This window comes from Sapajus apella, unplaced genomic scaffold, assembly GCF_009761245.1.
Source record: "Sapajus apella isolate SASKATOON/1434 unplaced genomic scaffold, GSC_monkey_1.0 scaffold81, whole genome shotgun sequence".
Lineage (NCBI taxonomy): Eukaryota > Metazoa > Chordata > Mammalia > Primates > Cebidae > Sapajus > Sapajus apella.
The window spans coordinates 3,871,016-3,885,010 of record NW_022437021.1 but is presented as its reverse complement, the minus strand read 5'-3'; the positions used below and the strand labels follow the sequence as shown (position 1 = coordinate 3,885,010).

Sequence of the window (13,995 nt, the reverse complement as noted above, 5' to 3'; positions counted from 1 at the left end):
TATTCCTTCGGGGATTTCTGTTAGTTTAGTTAAGCAAATCTATACAGATGGTCCCTGATTTATTATGGTTTCACTTAATGAATTTTTGAGTTTATTATAGTTTTATTGAGATTATTAAATGCATTTTCCACTTACAATGGGTTTAAAAATTTTTTTAATTTTAAGTTCAAGGGTACATATGCAGGTTTGTTACATAGGTAAAGTCGTGTCATAGGGGTTTATTGTACAGATTATTTTGTCACCCAAGTATTAAGCCTAGTATCCGTTAGTTATTTTCCTGATCCTCTCCCTTCTCCCACCCTCCACCCCCAGGCAGTCTCAGTGTCTGTTTTCTTCTGTATATTTCTATGTGTTCTCATATGATGAATTTATTAGAACATAACCCAATTGCAAGTCAAAGAGCATGTGTACTTTGAAAAATGTTTGTTTAAATATGTTTAAAAGACATGGCAATTATACTTTAAAAATATATTTTAGGGGTGGTCATGATTTTGAATCAAATTGGGAAGTTTTACTTTCACATGAGTGTATATATAATGTATATAGAAGTTTAGTTTGATAATTCAATCTTGCTTTCTTTACCGCTTTTGATGCTGTTCCCTCATGACTATTGTGAGAATTCAAGACAAGGAAGAAAAAATCACCCAAGACTAGTAACATACTGGTTTTCTTCCTTACTCACTGAAAGGTATATTAAACCTCATTAGTCCTTTTTTTTTTTTTTTTTTTTTTCCCCCGCAAGGCTTCCCTATACATTTTTTTTTTTTTTTTTTTGCAGTCAATTGCATGTTCTTGTGGGAACAATGCGCTAATTTGCTGGACATTGGAGCCTGACCAATGACTTCTATCTAATAATTTACTCATTTCTTTATTGTTTACTTTGTTTCTGGAACTTTGTTAGCCACTGGGCTATAGAGGCAAATAGGACTTTGTTTTTTCCTTTCCTTAGGACTTAAAGTTTGGAAGAGAAAGATATATTTAAAATTTAAAACTTTACCACTTTGGCTGAGGTATTGTCTTGGAAAATGCACATTCATGGTCCAAATCCAGAAAAACCTATTTATTAGGTTTATTTTAGGGCCTAAGAATCTTACTTTTAGCAAGTTCCCTGGGTGATGTTGATGGACACGAACAAAGGGTTATACTGAGAAATACTGTGTTCTTTGAAGCATAAGGATTTAGTAAGACTTTGTAGAGGAGATAATTCTGAAAGTGGTATATTGCTTTCTCATTTCTTAGAGTGGTAAGTGTGCCTGAGAGAGGCAGAGGGGAGAAAGGGTGGGTAGGTTAGATATTCTGGGGTAATGGAAGACTTGGGGTTGAGGCAAAGCACTTTGTAATAAAAAAAATTGTAGATATGACTTACGGCATTTTACAACAGGGAAGAGAGAATACATATCTCCATAGTTTAAAGATAAGCAAGTTCTGCTCTAACTCACAAATAGTCAGCATAAGCATACCATGTATTTTGGTTACTAAGGACCCCAGTATAGTGCAACTAAAGAGCAACTTGTATCATAAATCTCTCTTCAAATTAATAACAGCTAATTTTGCCTAAAAACTAATATTGCAGGGACATTAAGTGTCTTCTTTGAATAGCCTATTTTTAAAGAGAGGCTTTTAAAGAAAATTTAAATTGCTGATTTCTATTTTAATAATTTCCCCTGGTACAAATAAAGCTTTCATAATCCCCAGTTGATGTGAATATAGAAGCGCAGGGCACCAAAGAACTAAAGGAGGTAGGAGACTGAGATATGAGACTTCAGTCTTAATTTATGCAGCATGAATTGGATATGTTGGTGGGAAAGATTCAGGTAAAATGAAGGTACTACTTATATGTTAACTAAGCAATTTGGTTATTCAAAAATATTTGATTAGCTTAGTTGGTTAGTATATTGTATCCGTGAATCATAATACTATTGCTTGGACTTTTTTCCAGGTGAATTTAGTAATTATTATTGTATATGCAAGTGCTTTTATAGAACACTTTTTGTTATGTAAGTTTCTTTTAGCTGTTTTTAAACCATAGATAGGTTAGACTTCTACCATTAGTTGTAAAGGTGCTGTATAATACTCTTTTATTATAAAATACCAAAAGTACATCCTTCGCTGATTTAATAATAGTGCTATTGTATTAAGTGATAATTGCTTTTAGAATGTATCTTCCATATTTTGAGGCAGGAAAATTTCTATTTTTAAAGTGGTCATTTCTATTTCAGTAGGTATATTCTATCCTCTTAAAATTCTTCAGCACGATTAAAATTCTCTTTATTATTTTTTTAAGGGTCTGAAAAGCCCTCAAGAAAGCCTCAGTGATCTTGGTGCCATAGAGAGTCTCCGGGTCCCTGGAAAGGTATTGATCTACACGTGTGAACGTGATGTTTTACCTCCTTAAGAAAATATGATTGTCTCTGGATAGTAATTGATTCACAGAAGCTTTTCTTTCCCACAGGCAGATGGTTGTTATGATAAGCTAGGTACATTTTTACAGTACAGTGGGTGTAGGGCTTGTTTCATTACACACTGGGATGTAGTATGTATGATTCATTATAGTAAAGCAGAAAATGCAAACTTGATAAATTGGGAATTTATTATATTAAATTATTAGCCTGAAAGCAGTTATATATGTATGTGTATACACACACACACACACACACACACACACACACACACACTTTTATTGATTTATGTGCTGTAATTTGTAGAAATAAAAATGAAATAATTGACTACTGACTTTTTATACTCTTAACACTCTGTGCCAAAAATCATGATTATATAGTTGTTGTTGAGTGGAGGTTTTTGAATAAGCAGCTAAACCATAGTGTTTATATTGAATTGTATAAATTATCTCCTAAATCGTAGATATTTTAGATTTTAATCCTCTGACATTCATGTGAACTTCTCAGTTTACAAATTTTGTATAGGTTATTTGAAAGCTAGCTGGATTCTCCTCGGAATTATTAAGTATTATTAAATCCCTGCTGCTTCTCTGGAGTGTTGCTGCTTGAAGCTGCTCATGTGAATAGCCAGTATATCACAGATTAACCTGGCACTTCTGAATGTCTGTTTTTGTATTTTTTAATTTGAGGGTCATATGTGAAAATACTGTTTGTTTGTTTTCTGCATCTGGCGTTTGAATACACACAGCTTGCTTCTCTTGATCAGCAGTTTAAGGCCTCTCCTTACACCTCAGTGTCAGCTCCTTAGGAGGATGATTTCTCATCTCTTTCAGGTGCCTGATCTGTTAAAGTGAATTTTGTATTTACTGCATTGCTTTTATTTTGGGTCAGACCCAAACATATTCTCCAAATGCAATAAAATTGTAACCAACCCTTTTGCATATTGTAACCAACTCTTTTGCATGAAATGGTTCAGATAAAAAACTTTATAAAAAGTGTATCATATAGTTTTATACAATGTTATTAAAGATTATTGACTATGAAAAGGTTGGGAAATAAGAGATAACCATAAATCCTAATTGACAATAATTCTCTTTATTTCTTTGACTTAAGAAAAAGATTATTATGCATTATGAACATGCCTTGAATTAGATTGTATTACATATTGCAGAATCAATGTCAAATTGATGAGTGAGCCTCTTTAAAAAATACCGACTGTCTTAATAAGAACTTTCTGTTGGGTTTCAACCGTGAGCCTTGATGTTTCCCCAGTAGTGGTTGGTAGTGAATTTATGGTGATCTCATTACATAGTCTTCTTATTGACTCTCCACCCTAGCTCCATCAGTGACCAGTGCTGTCTGTACTTTTAGCGTAACTGGTCTTGGGCTGGGAGGCCAGTCTGGGATCACAAGGTCAGCAAATATAAATGGTTCAGGTGAAGAGTAAGCCTAGAGCACTGGTCTCTTTAGCACATGCTAAGAAGCCAAGTTAGTTAAATGATAAAGCAGTTAATAGTAAAAAAGGTATTAATGCTGTAAGCTTACATTTAACCTTACACTAAGAAATCCCTATAAGCTTCATCTGCCTGTTTGTTCTTTCTGTGTTCTTCTATAGCAAAACAAAAGATGGGGTGAGCAGAGCTGCTGCCTTCTTTCTGGGTGGTTCTGAGAACGTGAGAGTTGCTGGGTCCATAGACTGTCAAAGCTCCAGTCAGTAAACTGAGTTTGATATGGTTGAGATTTGAAGTCAGTACTGAGATTAAGAGTTAAGAAGACTCATTCAGAAATTCCCTACACAGCATAGCTTGATGTAACTTTAATGTTGAATATTTTTCACAATTTAGATATGACTTTATGCCTATATTTTATTGACTTATTTTTATAAAATTGCTTTGAAATTAATGTTGTAGGTAGTTCTTGATGACCTGAAATTTGATGTCATTGAAAAAGATCTTCACTTAAGATCTTTTTAAAATTAAGATTAAAAGTATTTTAACAAAATGCAAAATGTTAATTGAAATGATTATTTTAAAATAATCTTCGCTTTTATTATAAAATTAATGTATACTGTAAACCAAAAACACGATAAACTAAAAAGGTATCTAAAAAAAAAAATCACCAAGATCACCAACACTGTAAAGGTTAACATTGCCTTCTGATCTTTTCCTTATGTATATTCAACAAATTTACTGAGTTTCTATGTGCCCAGCCTATAAATTCTTATATGGAAAACCTATTAACTTCATTTAGTGCTCTGCCTCACTCATAAGTGTAGGTACTACTTCTAAAAAACATAAGTGTAGGTACCATTTTTTAAAAACTTTCTAGGGACTGGCAGTAGCAGTGAAAAGACAAAAATTCCCTGTTGTCAGAGAGCTTACTTACATTCAAGGAGAAGGAAATAGGGTGATAAACTCTTTGAAATTGGCAGTTATTTTGCATGAAGTAGTCAGTATAGATTTTCTACCCTCCCTCCCTGACCTCTTAAAAATGTTATTATACTCTAGAAATTATTTGGAAGCTTGGGTTTTTAACATATATGTCTATATATATGTGTGTGTGTATATATATATATGTATGTCTGTATGTATGTGTATATGTATGTGTGTGTGTGTGTGTGTGTGTGTGTGTGTGTGTGTGTATATATATATAAAACATAGAAAATTCTCCCGTTATATTACTAGGTTTAAAAAACAAGGTACCCATTACTTTTGCTTAGGGAGGTACCCTTTACACATAGCAATTTATGCTATTTAAGTAGTCACTGTAAATTCTTTTTTTTTTTTTGAGACGGAGTCTCACTCTGTTGCTGGGCTAGAGTGCAGTGGCCCAATCTTGGCTCACTGCAACCTCTGCCTGCCAGGTTCAAGTGATTCTCCTGCCTCAGCCTCTCAAGTAGCTAGGACTACAGGTGCACACTACCTTGCCCACCTAATTTTTGTACTTTTTTAGTAGAGATGGGGGTTTCACCATGTTGGCCAGGATGGTCTCAATCTCTTGACCTCATGATCTGCCCACCTTGGCTTCCCAAAGTGCTGGGATTACAGGCATGAGTCACTGCACCCAACCTGTAAATTCTTATATGGAAAACTTATTAACTTCATTTAATAGCTCTGCCTCACTCATAAGTGTAGGTACAATTTTTAAAAAACATATCCCTGGTCTTCAGGAATGGGCTCCTTTCTTTTTCCTTTTCTTTTCGTAATGTCTTTCTGGGTTGGGACAGAGAATTAGGATTTCAGTGGCATTTTCAAGAAAGAAATAGGTTAGTTGGGGTTCTGTTACATGAAAAGGTTTTAGTATAAAGGATAAGTAGGAGAAAAATATTAGGATGAATTGTGGCTGTTTAAGTTTAAAATGGTCAAATATTGGCAAATTTTATGTGCTTCAACTTGCTAGAAAAAGGAGGGTAGTGAGGGATAATTGAAGGGCACTAGGTGTACTTGATAAGCCAGATGGTATCGTTTATTCATTTATTTATTTTTGAGAACTATATGTATTCAAAGTGGTAAGAAGCCATCTGGTAGAATTTCTGCATTTTATAAACAAACTGACCTTGCGCCCCATTTTAAGAGCAAATGCAATTCAACTGGTAATCTGTATACTGGAAATTTGGAATTTGGGCAGATAAAATAGTCTAGAAAAGTAGAAAACATTTAAGGTTCTTTTCAGAACTTGCTAGAGCATAGAAAACTTTGAGACAGATTTCAGGAATCTTAGCTTAAATGGCTCAGTGCCAAGATCAGTGGTACCCAAATTTTGCTGCACGTTTAGAATCAGCGGTTCCCAGGCCATGGCCAATTCCAATTAAATCACCATTTTTGGGTGGAGACAAATGTCAGTAATATTTAGAGATTGCCCGGTGATTCCATTGTGGAGCCAGGTTTGGGAACCATTGGCCAAGATGAGAATATCATCTCAAGAATGGAGCAACAGGAAATAGAGGAACCGTTCTAGAAAATCGTTTTAAAGTTTTACTGAGAATTTTTGTAGGATAAGGCTGAATGAAACCTAAAATTTCATTCTTTGAAATGGATTCTGTTATACTTCAAATTTGTGAGATTTTCATGTAAAGATATAAGAAATTAGGTAGTATTTACTAAGTTTGTTATCCATTTAAACATGAAAGGAGTTTTACTTGGTTACAAGATTTAAGAATAAAACCAGTATTTATTATAATATATGATAATAATCAGAGCCACAAGTTATTAGTTATAGAACTTACTAGGACTGCGTTTGAGGGTATTTGTTGAACCCTGATTAAAAATAAAAATACCAGTATTCAGAACCTTATAAATCTGCATCCAACCTTTATTAATACTGTCCATTGTACTTCCACAATGGCACAATATGAATCTGGAAAAGAGTATTGATACTAATATTGTTTTATGAATTTTTACTAAAGTATTGCCTCCTGATAGTATTCTTTAATGATCAGGGTTTCCTTGGCCTCGATTTAATTAACTCATAAATAGTAATGGGATTCAGCTGTGTTTACTATTACAGGCTTGGTTTACCTTTTTTTTTCATGAAAGAAAAACATAGGATGAGGTGACAAAATAAATGTCTGTTGCAGTCAACGTTTGAGAATATAATTATTTAAATATAAGAAATAATTATTTTATACTTTGTCCATTCAACAGTATTTATTGAGTACCTGCCCACTCTGTACCATTTCCACTTATATAAATTCTAGGAATTTGAGCAGAATGTTTTCTAGAGTTTCTGGCACTTCTGTGAAATCAGATAAACCAATTTGACTTGACTTCTTAACATCCATTAAAAGAATCCTAAAACCACATGCTAACTGCAGAGCTTGGTTTATAGTATTACCAAAATATGTGGACAGTGATAAGTCAAGAGATGTAAGTTTAAGTATTGACTTAAACATTCAGCTCATTGAAAGAAAGTCATTTTAATGATTTGTGCCTCATTTGTGAAAAGATACTATTGAACTAGATGATTTTTAGAGTCCTTTTAGCTCTAATGTTTTATACTTTCTATGTTATAATTTTTATAGGAGAAATATGATACAAGAAATATGCATTCCAAAGAATTTTCTGAGCAGTGTTTTTTTTAGAAGATTAACATATTGGTGTCTATCAGAGAAGATTAGTATTGAGGTATATGGCTAGGAGACTTTCAGTTTAGGATTATATATCATTTAGGACAGGTGTCTTCTGCAGGTGATACTAAGGGAGACTATGGATCTGCAAAATCATTTATGAGTTTTTCTTAGGTGCTCATGGCTAACAGTATTTAGTTGTGTTATTTTTAACCATTAATAAAATTGTGCTTCTCATGGCTTCAGATGCTTTGACATTCTTTTCACTTCTTTCATAACAAATCAGGTAAGTTCATTCATACAGTCTATTTGGCAAACATTTATGGAACCAGGCAGTTACTAATCTTTGAAGTTGCAAAGAGGTACAAGACTCTGTTCCTAACTCAATCTGAGTAATGGAGACAAGCAAAAATAGATAATTGCAGAGGAGTGGAGGCACAATAAAGTTTGTGTGAAGGTATGCGCAATGGTATCAAAGCTAGGAGAGGATGTAGACTAGATAGAAATGTATTCAGATCTTTTACAGTTGATGATTAATTTTTTAAAGAAAGATTACAGTTTTATGGGGTGAGCTGTTGAGTGGAGGCTGGGGACCAGAATGCTGATTAAGAAGAAAAAAGGAACATAAGGTATAGGAAATGGAGAAGGGTTACATTGGAGGGACATTTAAATAGGACTGATGATTTTATTGGATTTGGAAGTTGGAAGAACCTGTGAAAGGCACTGGGATTGAAGGTGCTGTCATGTTGTCTTTTTTCAGAATAGACAGTATTTTTTTCTGTTAGAGAAGGTGTCTGGTGAGATGTTTGAAAACAAAAGAAAAACAATGAAGATGTACACGCTGGATTTTTCTCTCTGTATCACGATTTTTGATATGTCTTTTCTTCAGTGTTAGCCCCAGAAAGGACAGGCATGTGGCACACTTTAAAATACATCATCTTAATCACTTGATTGGGTTATAAAGCTGGATTAAAATGTGATACAATAACCTTTTATAAAAGTGTTATGTAAATCATTTTGCCAAAACCTCTTTTTAAATTGTAACTCCAACAGTATTCCACTAGATGGCACGAAAGGCCTGAAGAAAAACGGTAGGCTTTAAAAGATAAGATTATTTAAAACACACAGAAACTGATGAACCGGCTATCTTTGATGAATTATTATTGTTGTTCTTGTGGGATTTTAGGAGAATGTGCCATTTCCTCACGTAATCAGACATCTGGCAATTCATTATAAACTAACGTGGTATATGGTTTTAGGCTATCTGTGTTCTTGAAATAAGTTTTGAATCTTGTTTCATTTGGAAAGAGATAAAATCTATTTCTGTTCAGTGATTTATGACTTTTGTAATACTGACTGAATATTGGGAACTTCATGTTTTGTTCTTCCTTTTAGCACTTTTTAGATTTTGGTGACTAATTGTTTTTGGGTTTTATTTTGTTTTTGGTTTCAATTCGAACTCTAAAGCGATGTTAACTTTGGTAAGATTATGGCTTCTGTTTTTCTTTTCTTATAACAGAATAGCTTTTTTATGTTGATGAATGAAGAAATGCAAACAGTAAAAAAAAAAAATGTCTTTGATAAGATTAATTGTGGCAAACCCCAAATCTTGCTTGTAAAATTTCTCTCCCTTCCCAACACACACTTACGTACATTGCATTCTGCCATCGAGCTATAATCAGGTCTAATGAGTTAAGTACAGAAAGGGTAGTTGGTATGCATTTCATTTTTTATTATATACATTTTTTTGCAGAGTTTTGAAATGTGACCTATGAAATGAAGATTTGCATTCATACTTTTGTTTGAATAAAAACCTAGTACTGAAGATTATGAGATTCCAAACTCATATATAGGTTATATAGGTTTAAAAATTAGGTTAAATTACTTTTCAAAAATTGCAGAGTTAAGTTTAATAATGGTAAAGAAAACTGTTAAGCTGTCATAACTAACTTTTTAATAAAAGTGAGTAGAATTAAGAGCCCTGAATTTGGGTTAGTATTTTTAATTAGTGTGGTATTTTGAATAATTTAAAAGTAGTAGTTAAATACAAAATTAGTAGTTAAATACAAAAATTTCCCTACTAAATTTGAATAAATTCCCTTGAGTGATGAACTCTTAAATGGGAAATTGCCGGTAAAGTTATAGTATAGTTCCTTACAAACCGTAAACATACTGGAAATGTATTATAATACCTTACATTTGAGGGCTCAAATTATTTTATAGACCTGAATCCCAAATTCTCATAAAACCTTTTTTTGTTATTGTGAAAGGAAAAGTAGCTTGGCTAAATCAAAGATGTTGACTTAAATCTCTAATATGATTTTTTTCTTCATTTTTCATACATTCATGATGTACATTTATGTGCATGCTCATGTAGCTTTATCTCAGACATGATCAAAATAGAAAAACAGGCTAGGTGATATTATATGCAACCTTATAGCGTGTTGTAACTGCTGGAAAAATGCCTCTAAAACATTGAATCCTGCTTGGTTTATTACATTAAGAAAATATTGAATATTTATGCCTGTTTTCGATATAGCACCTGGGACAGTGATATGTGTTAAGATGCTTTATTTTTAGTGAAGAAAATATGGTTCTAATATATTTTAAAAAATGAATTCAAACAAATCTCAGTTGTTGCATCTTATTGTCTCTTGGCATACATGCAGCCTCTCCCTTGTGACATTTTTCTAAGCCACCCTTTATTGCTTTAACCTGTTGTACACTTTCCCGATACAATATTTTTACTTTTGCTTTGCTTTATATTTGTAACCCTGTTCCCCAAATTTCTAAATTTGAAATTTTACCTATTCTCTCTTATTTGCCAAATGCCACCTCTTCCATCAGATGTGAACTCACCATCTAATGCCTTCATTCTGTTTGCATCACCCTTATGCTCTGCCATGCATTGTTATTGCTTACTTATTTATCTGACCTCTCCTATTACTTTAACACCTGTTTGAGGGAAAAGCTATATTTTATTCATTTTTGTTACCTGTATGACCTAGTATGGGAAATTTTTACATAGTGGGAATTTTAAAAACTATTTCTTAAATGGAATTATTTTTTGGGAAAGATAAGGTTACAGAGCTTTGAAAGTAGGCAGGTTAGTTTGTAAGGATAGTATGGGAGAGAGATTTGATTTGTTCATTTTTGCCTTTTATGCTTTTGTTTCCTCTTCTCTGTTACTCCAGTTTATTACTTTAATTGTAGTTTTTTTCTCCAGCTTTAATTCTGGGGTGACGCTGATATACTTTTTCCTTAGTTGACTACCATTGACAGTAAGTTGTGTGGCACATTTGGTAGACTAGTTGCTGACAAATTATTTTTGTATTTTCAAGTTTTAGAGAGCATTTAATGTCACTGTTAATGTTACTATGTATTTGTTACTTACTATGTGACACAAATTTTATTGTAAAAATAAATTATTTTAAGCATTTTAAGGTTGAAATATTTTATCCCAGATTTAGCTTGAATATCTAATATTATTATAACTTTTTTCTTAAATCATGTGTTTAAATATGGTATAAGAAGTTTCATTTGGTATTCATTTCCCCCAATTTTGCCTTGTAATTTTTTTTATAGGAAACCTCTTGTTCATTTTGGTTGTGTAAAATTTGGCCTCATACTTCTGTATTGGCTTGCCACTTTGGTTCTGTTTTAGGTGAAGAATTATGTATTTTTGTATCTCCCACCCTAGGGAATCAGTTTCTATTAAATTATTGAGTAATTGTGTTAAGAATATGCAATCTGGTTGCTTCTGTTTATTTCTCTAATTTATGTGTATAAAATATTCCTAAATCAGTTCACATTTATTGTTATCTCTAATTAAAAGAAAGAAATGTTTTACCAAGAGTTTGTGGAAAATTTTGACTATCAAAACAAGAACTTATGGTCTTTTCCTTTCCTTTTGTCTCATATTCATTTTTTTGGGAATTAATTGTAAATTAATTTTAGTTTGATCAGTAATAGTAATTATTATCTGCAGTGTCCCTTGGCACTGTGGAGCAGCATGATGGGGAATGAAGAGAAGTCTGAGTTTTCAAGAAGCGTACAGTCTGATTGAGCAGGCAGTCTTAAGAGCAACGAAACATTTAGAGAATGATTAGGTAGAAGCAGAGCTTTACAAGCTGCTGGTGCAATGGGATTGAAAAGAACACAGGAATCGGGATTGCAGAAGGGGATTTGAATAAGTTCCAGTTCATATGTATATTTTCACATAGAAGCTATGTAATTGTTTTAAAGGAGAGGATATTTTATGGGGAAATAATGTTACATGGGGACATTTGTTTTGGGTTTAATTCTATTTTGTATGCTACATTTTTTTTTTCCTGCTTTTCTAGGTTTTATTCCTTTCCTTAGGCCAGGTTTAGTACACTTTAGAGTGTCAAGTGTTCCACTGTCAGTTCTTTGAAATTATATGGGGTTGTATGCTCTCTGTGATATTAATTGCTCAGTTTTTTAGGAAAGAATAGCATTTGATATACATATACACATTGTATTCTTTTTACAGATTCATCATGTTTTGGAAATATACACTTGTGAGATACTTTAAATTATGTTTTTTCTTTGGCATTCTTAATAACTTTGTATATTTGTTTTACTGTCATTTCGAAAGGAAAGCGGGGGGTGAGAGAGAGAGCGAGCAAGAGCGAGAGTGAGAGCGAGAGAGTGAGAGAGCGCAAGCATGTATGTTTGTCCTTTACGGGTGAAAAAAACTAGGCATGAAGAGACTAAGTTGCCGAGGGTTAATAGTGGAATTGCAGCTAAAATCCAAGTATCTTTAACTTCTTATCAATCAATTAGGTACTGTATTGAGAACCTCAGCATGGTGTTATACGTCACTGACCTTTATGCTTTTAAGATGAAAGTACTTAATCATTGCAGTCTATTTGAATTTCTGGCTTGGCTCTCTATCTGATTAAAAAAAATCTTAGCAGTTTTTATAATCTTCAAACATTTTTTCTTGAACAGTATCAACTGCATTTATTTGTTCATGTTACTGCAGAATTCCTCGGGAGGCAATGTTGCCATGTTGTCACTTGGGCCTCATTTCCTCCCCTCCCTCAACTTGCAGCATTTGAAGCTGGTATTTCAAAAGCCTGTGGACATTTAGGGAAAGAGATTGCCAGGAAGTTCAGACCTCCTCTTCCATCTCATTTCTTACTCTTATTTCATATTTCCGCTGGATACATAGAGGTTGCCTGTTGATAGGCTAGTTGGGAACCTTCCCTTGCACGAGTGTGAGTTTTAACAAAGTCTGTGTGGCAGCACCACTGTTCAGGGTGCTAAATGGATTCATGTGTTGTAGATAAACCCCTTCAGGGAGGTAGCTCCCACTGTTGGGACCTTGGATTTCTTACTGCACTCATAGTAGCTAATTGCAGGCTGACTCAGTGATGGCTATATCTTTGACCTTTTTTTCTGTGTATTTTATGAGTTAATACAGAAGAAGGATTTTCCTTTCCAGCATTTTTGATTATTCAGGTTTGATATTTATGAGTTTGCCTTCTAAGTTTATTGGAATTTTAAATTTAAACAGCCAACGATTTTCTTGAATTTTAGATTTGTTCTAATTTTCTTTACCTTGAACTTACTAATAGGGAATACTTTTATAGTTAATTTTACAAATACAAAATATAAGGTAACCTCTAAAAGATAACTGAGCAAAGATTTTTTTTTTTTTTGGCAAATAAAAGATATGCCCTGCAATAAAATAATCTAGAATGTGTCTGTTTGAAAAATATACTGTTCTTTAATTGACCAGATAATTTTTGTGTATTTCCTTAATATTTTTATTGTGTTCTTTTAATTACTGTAAAATGATTTAAAATAATAGTTCCTTTTGTGTATATAAATGTATTTGAGGTTAATTTTAATTTATAAACCAAATGGCTAACTTGTTGTATGCCTATAATAATGTCTTGATTAATGTGGCAGGGGAGTGGGTATCTGAATTGTAAAATTTACTAGTTAACTGAAGCTTTATCTCGTTATGCAGTGAAATTGCATAGGATAAGGATGCTGACGCTGGGAATAGGGGTTTGTCTGTCAAGCTCTTTTTCAAATCCACAGAAGCTCTGTTCTGTATCATTAGAAATATAGCATTTTATCAAATACAGAAGTTTATGTTCATTATCAGATCATTAATTTTAGCAGCAATCCACTTTGAAGGAAGCCTCAGAGAGTTACAGAACTAAATTTGTGAACCTTTTCTGGAGAGCCGAGTACTGAGATTTTTTAGCATAGTTTATGTCTTCTGCTTAGGGCTCTAAAGTTGATTGTGACCCAGAAGTTATTGAGGTGTTCTTCCCTTATTATCTGGTGGGTGAGACAGATTTTAGAATATTGTTAAATAGTAAGTGTATATCTGTGATATGTATGTATGATAGGTTTAGGTAGTCACTTTTTCATTGCTGAATATTTAAATTTTTATCAACCTTGTTGACAGACAAGGAATTGAGAATAAAATCTGGATATTCAAACTGGCTAGTTTTTTTCTCTTATTGTTAGTGTTAGTGTTTGGCTATT

General features: G+C 33.1%; 1 protein-coding gene across 2 annotated transcripts in view; it reads left to right on the top strand.

The window, feature by feature from the left end:
* VPS50 (VPS50 subunit of EARP/GARPII complex) overlaps window positions 1–13,995 on the top strand; it is a 127,797-nt gene that overhangs the window by 4,941 nt on the left and 108,861 nt on the right. For both annotated transcript variants that reach the window (XM_032252955.1, XM_032252956.1), the window contains exon 2: window positions 2,285–2,353. In XM_032252955.1, the coding sequence (XP_032108846.1) occupies window positions 2,285–2,353 (69 nt within the window). The remainder of the gene's footprint in view (window positions 1–2,284; window positions 2,354–13,995) is intronic.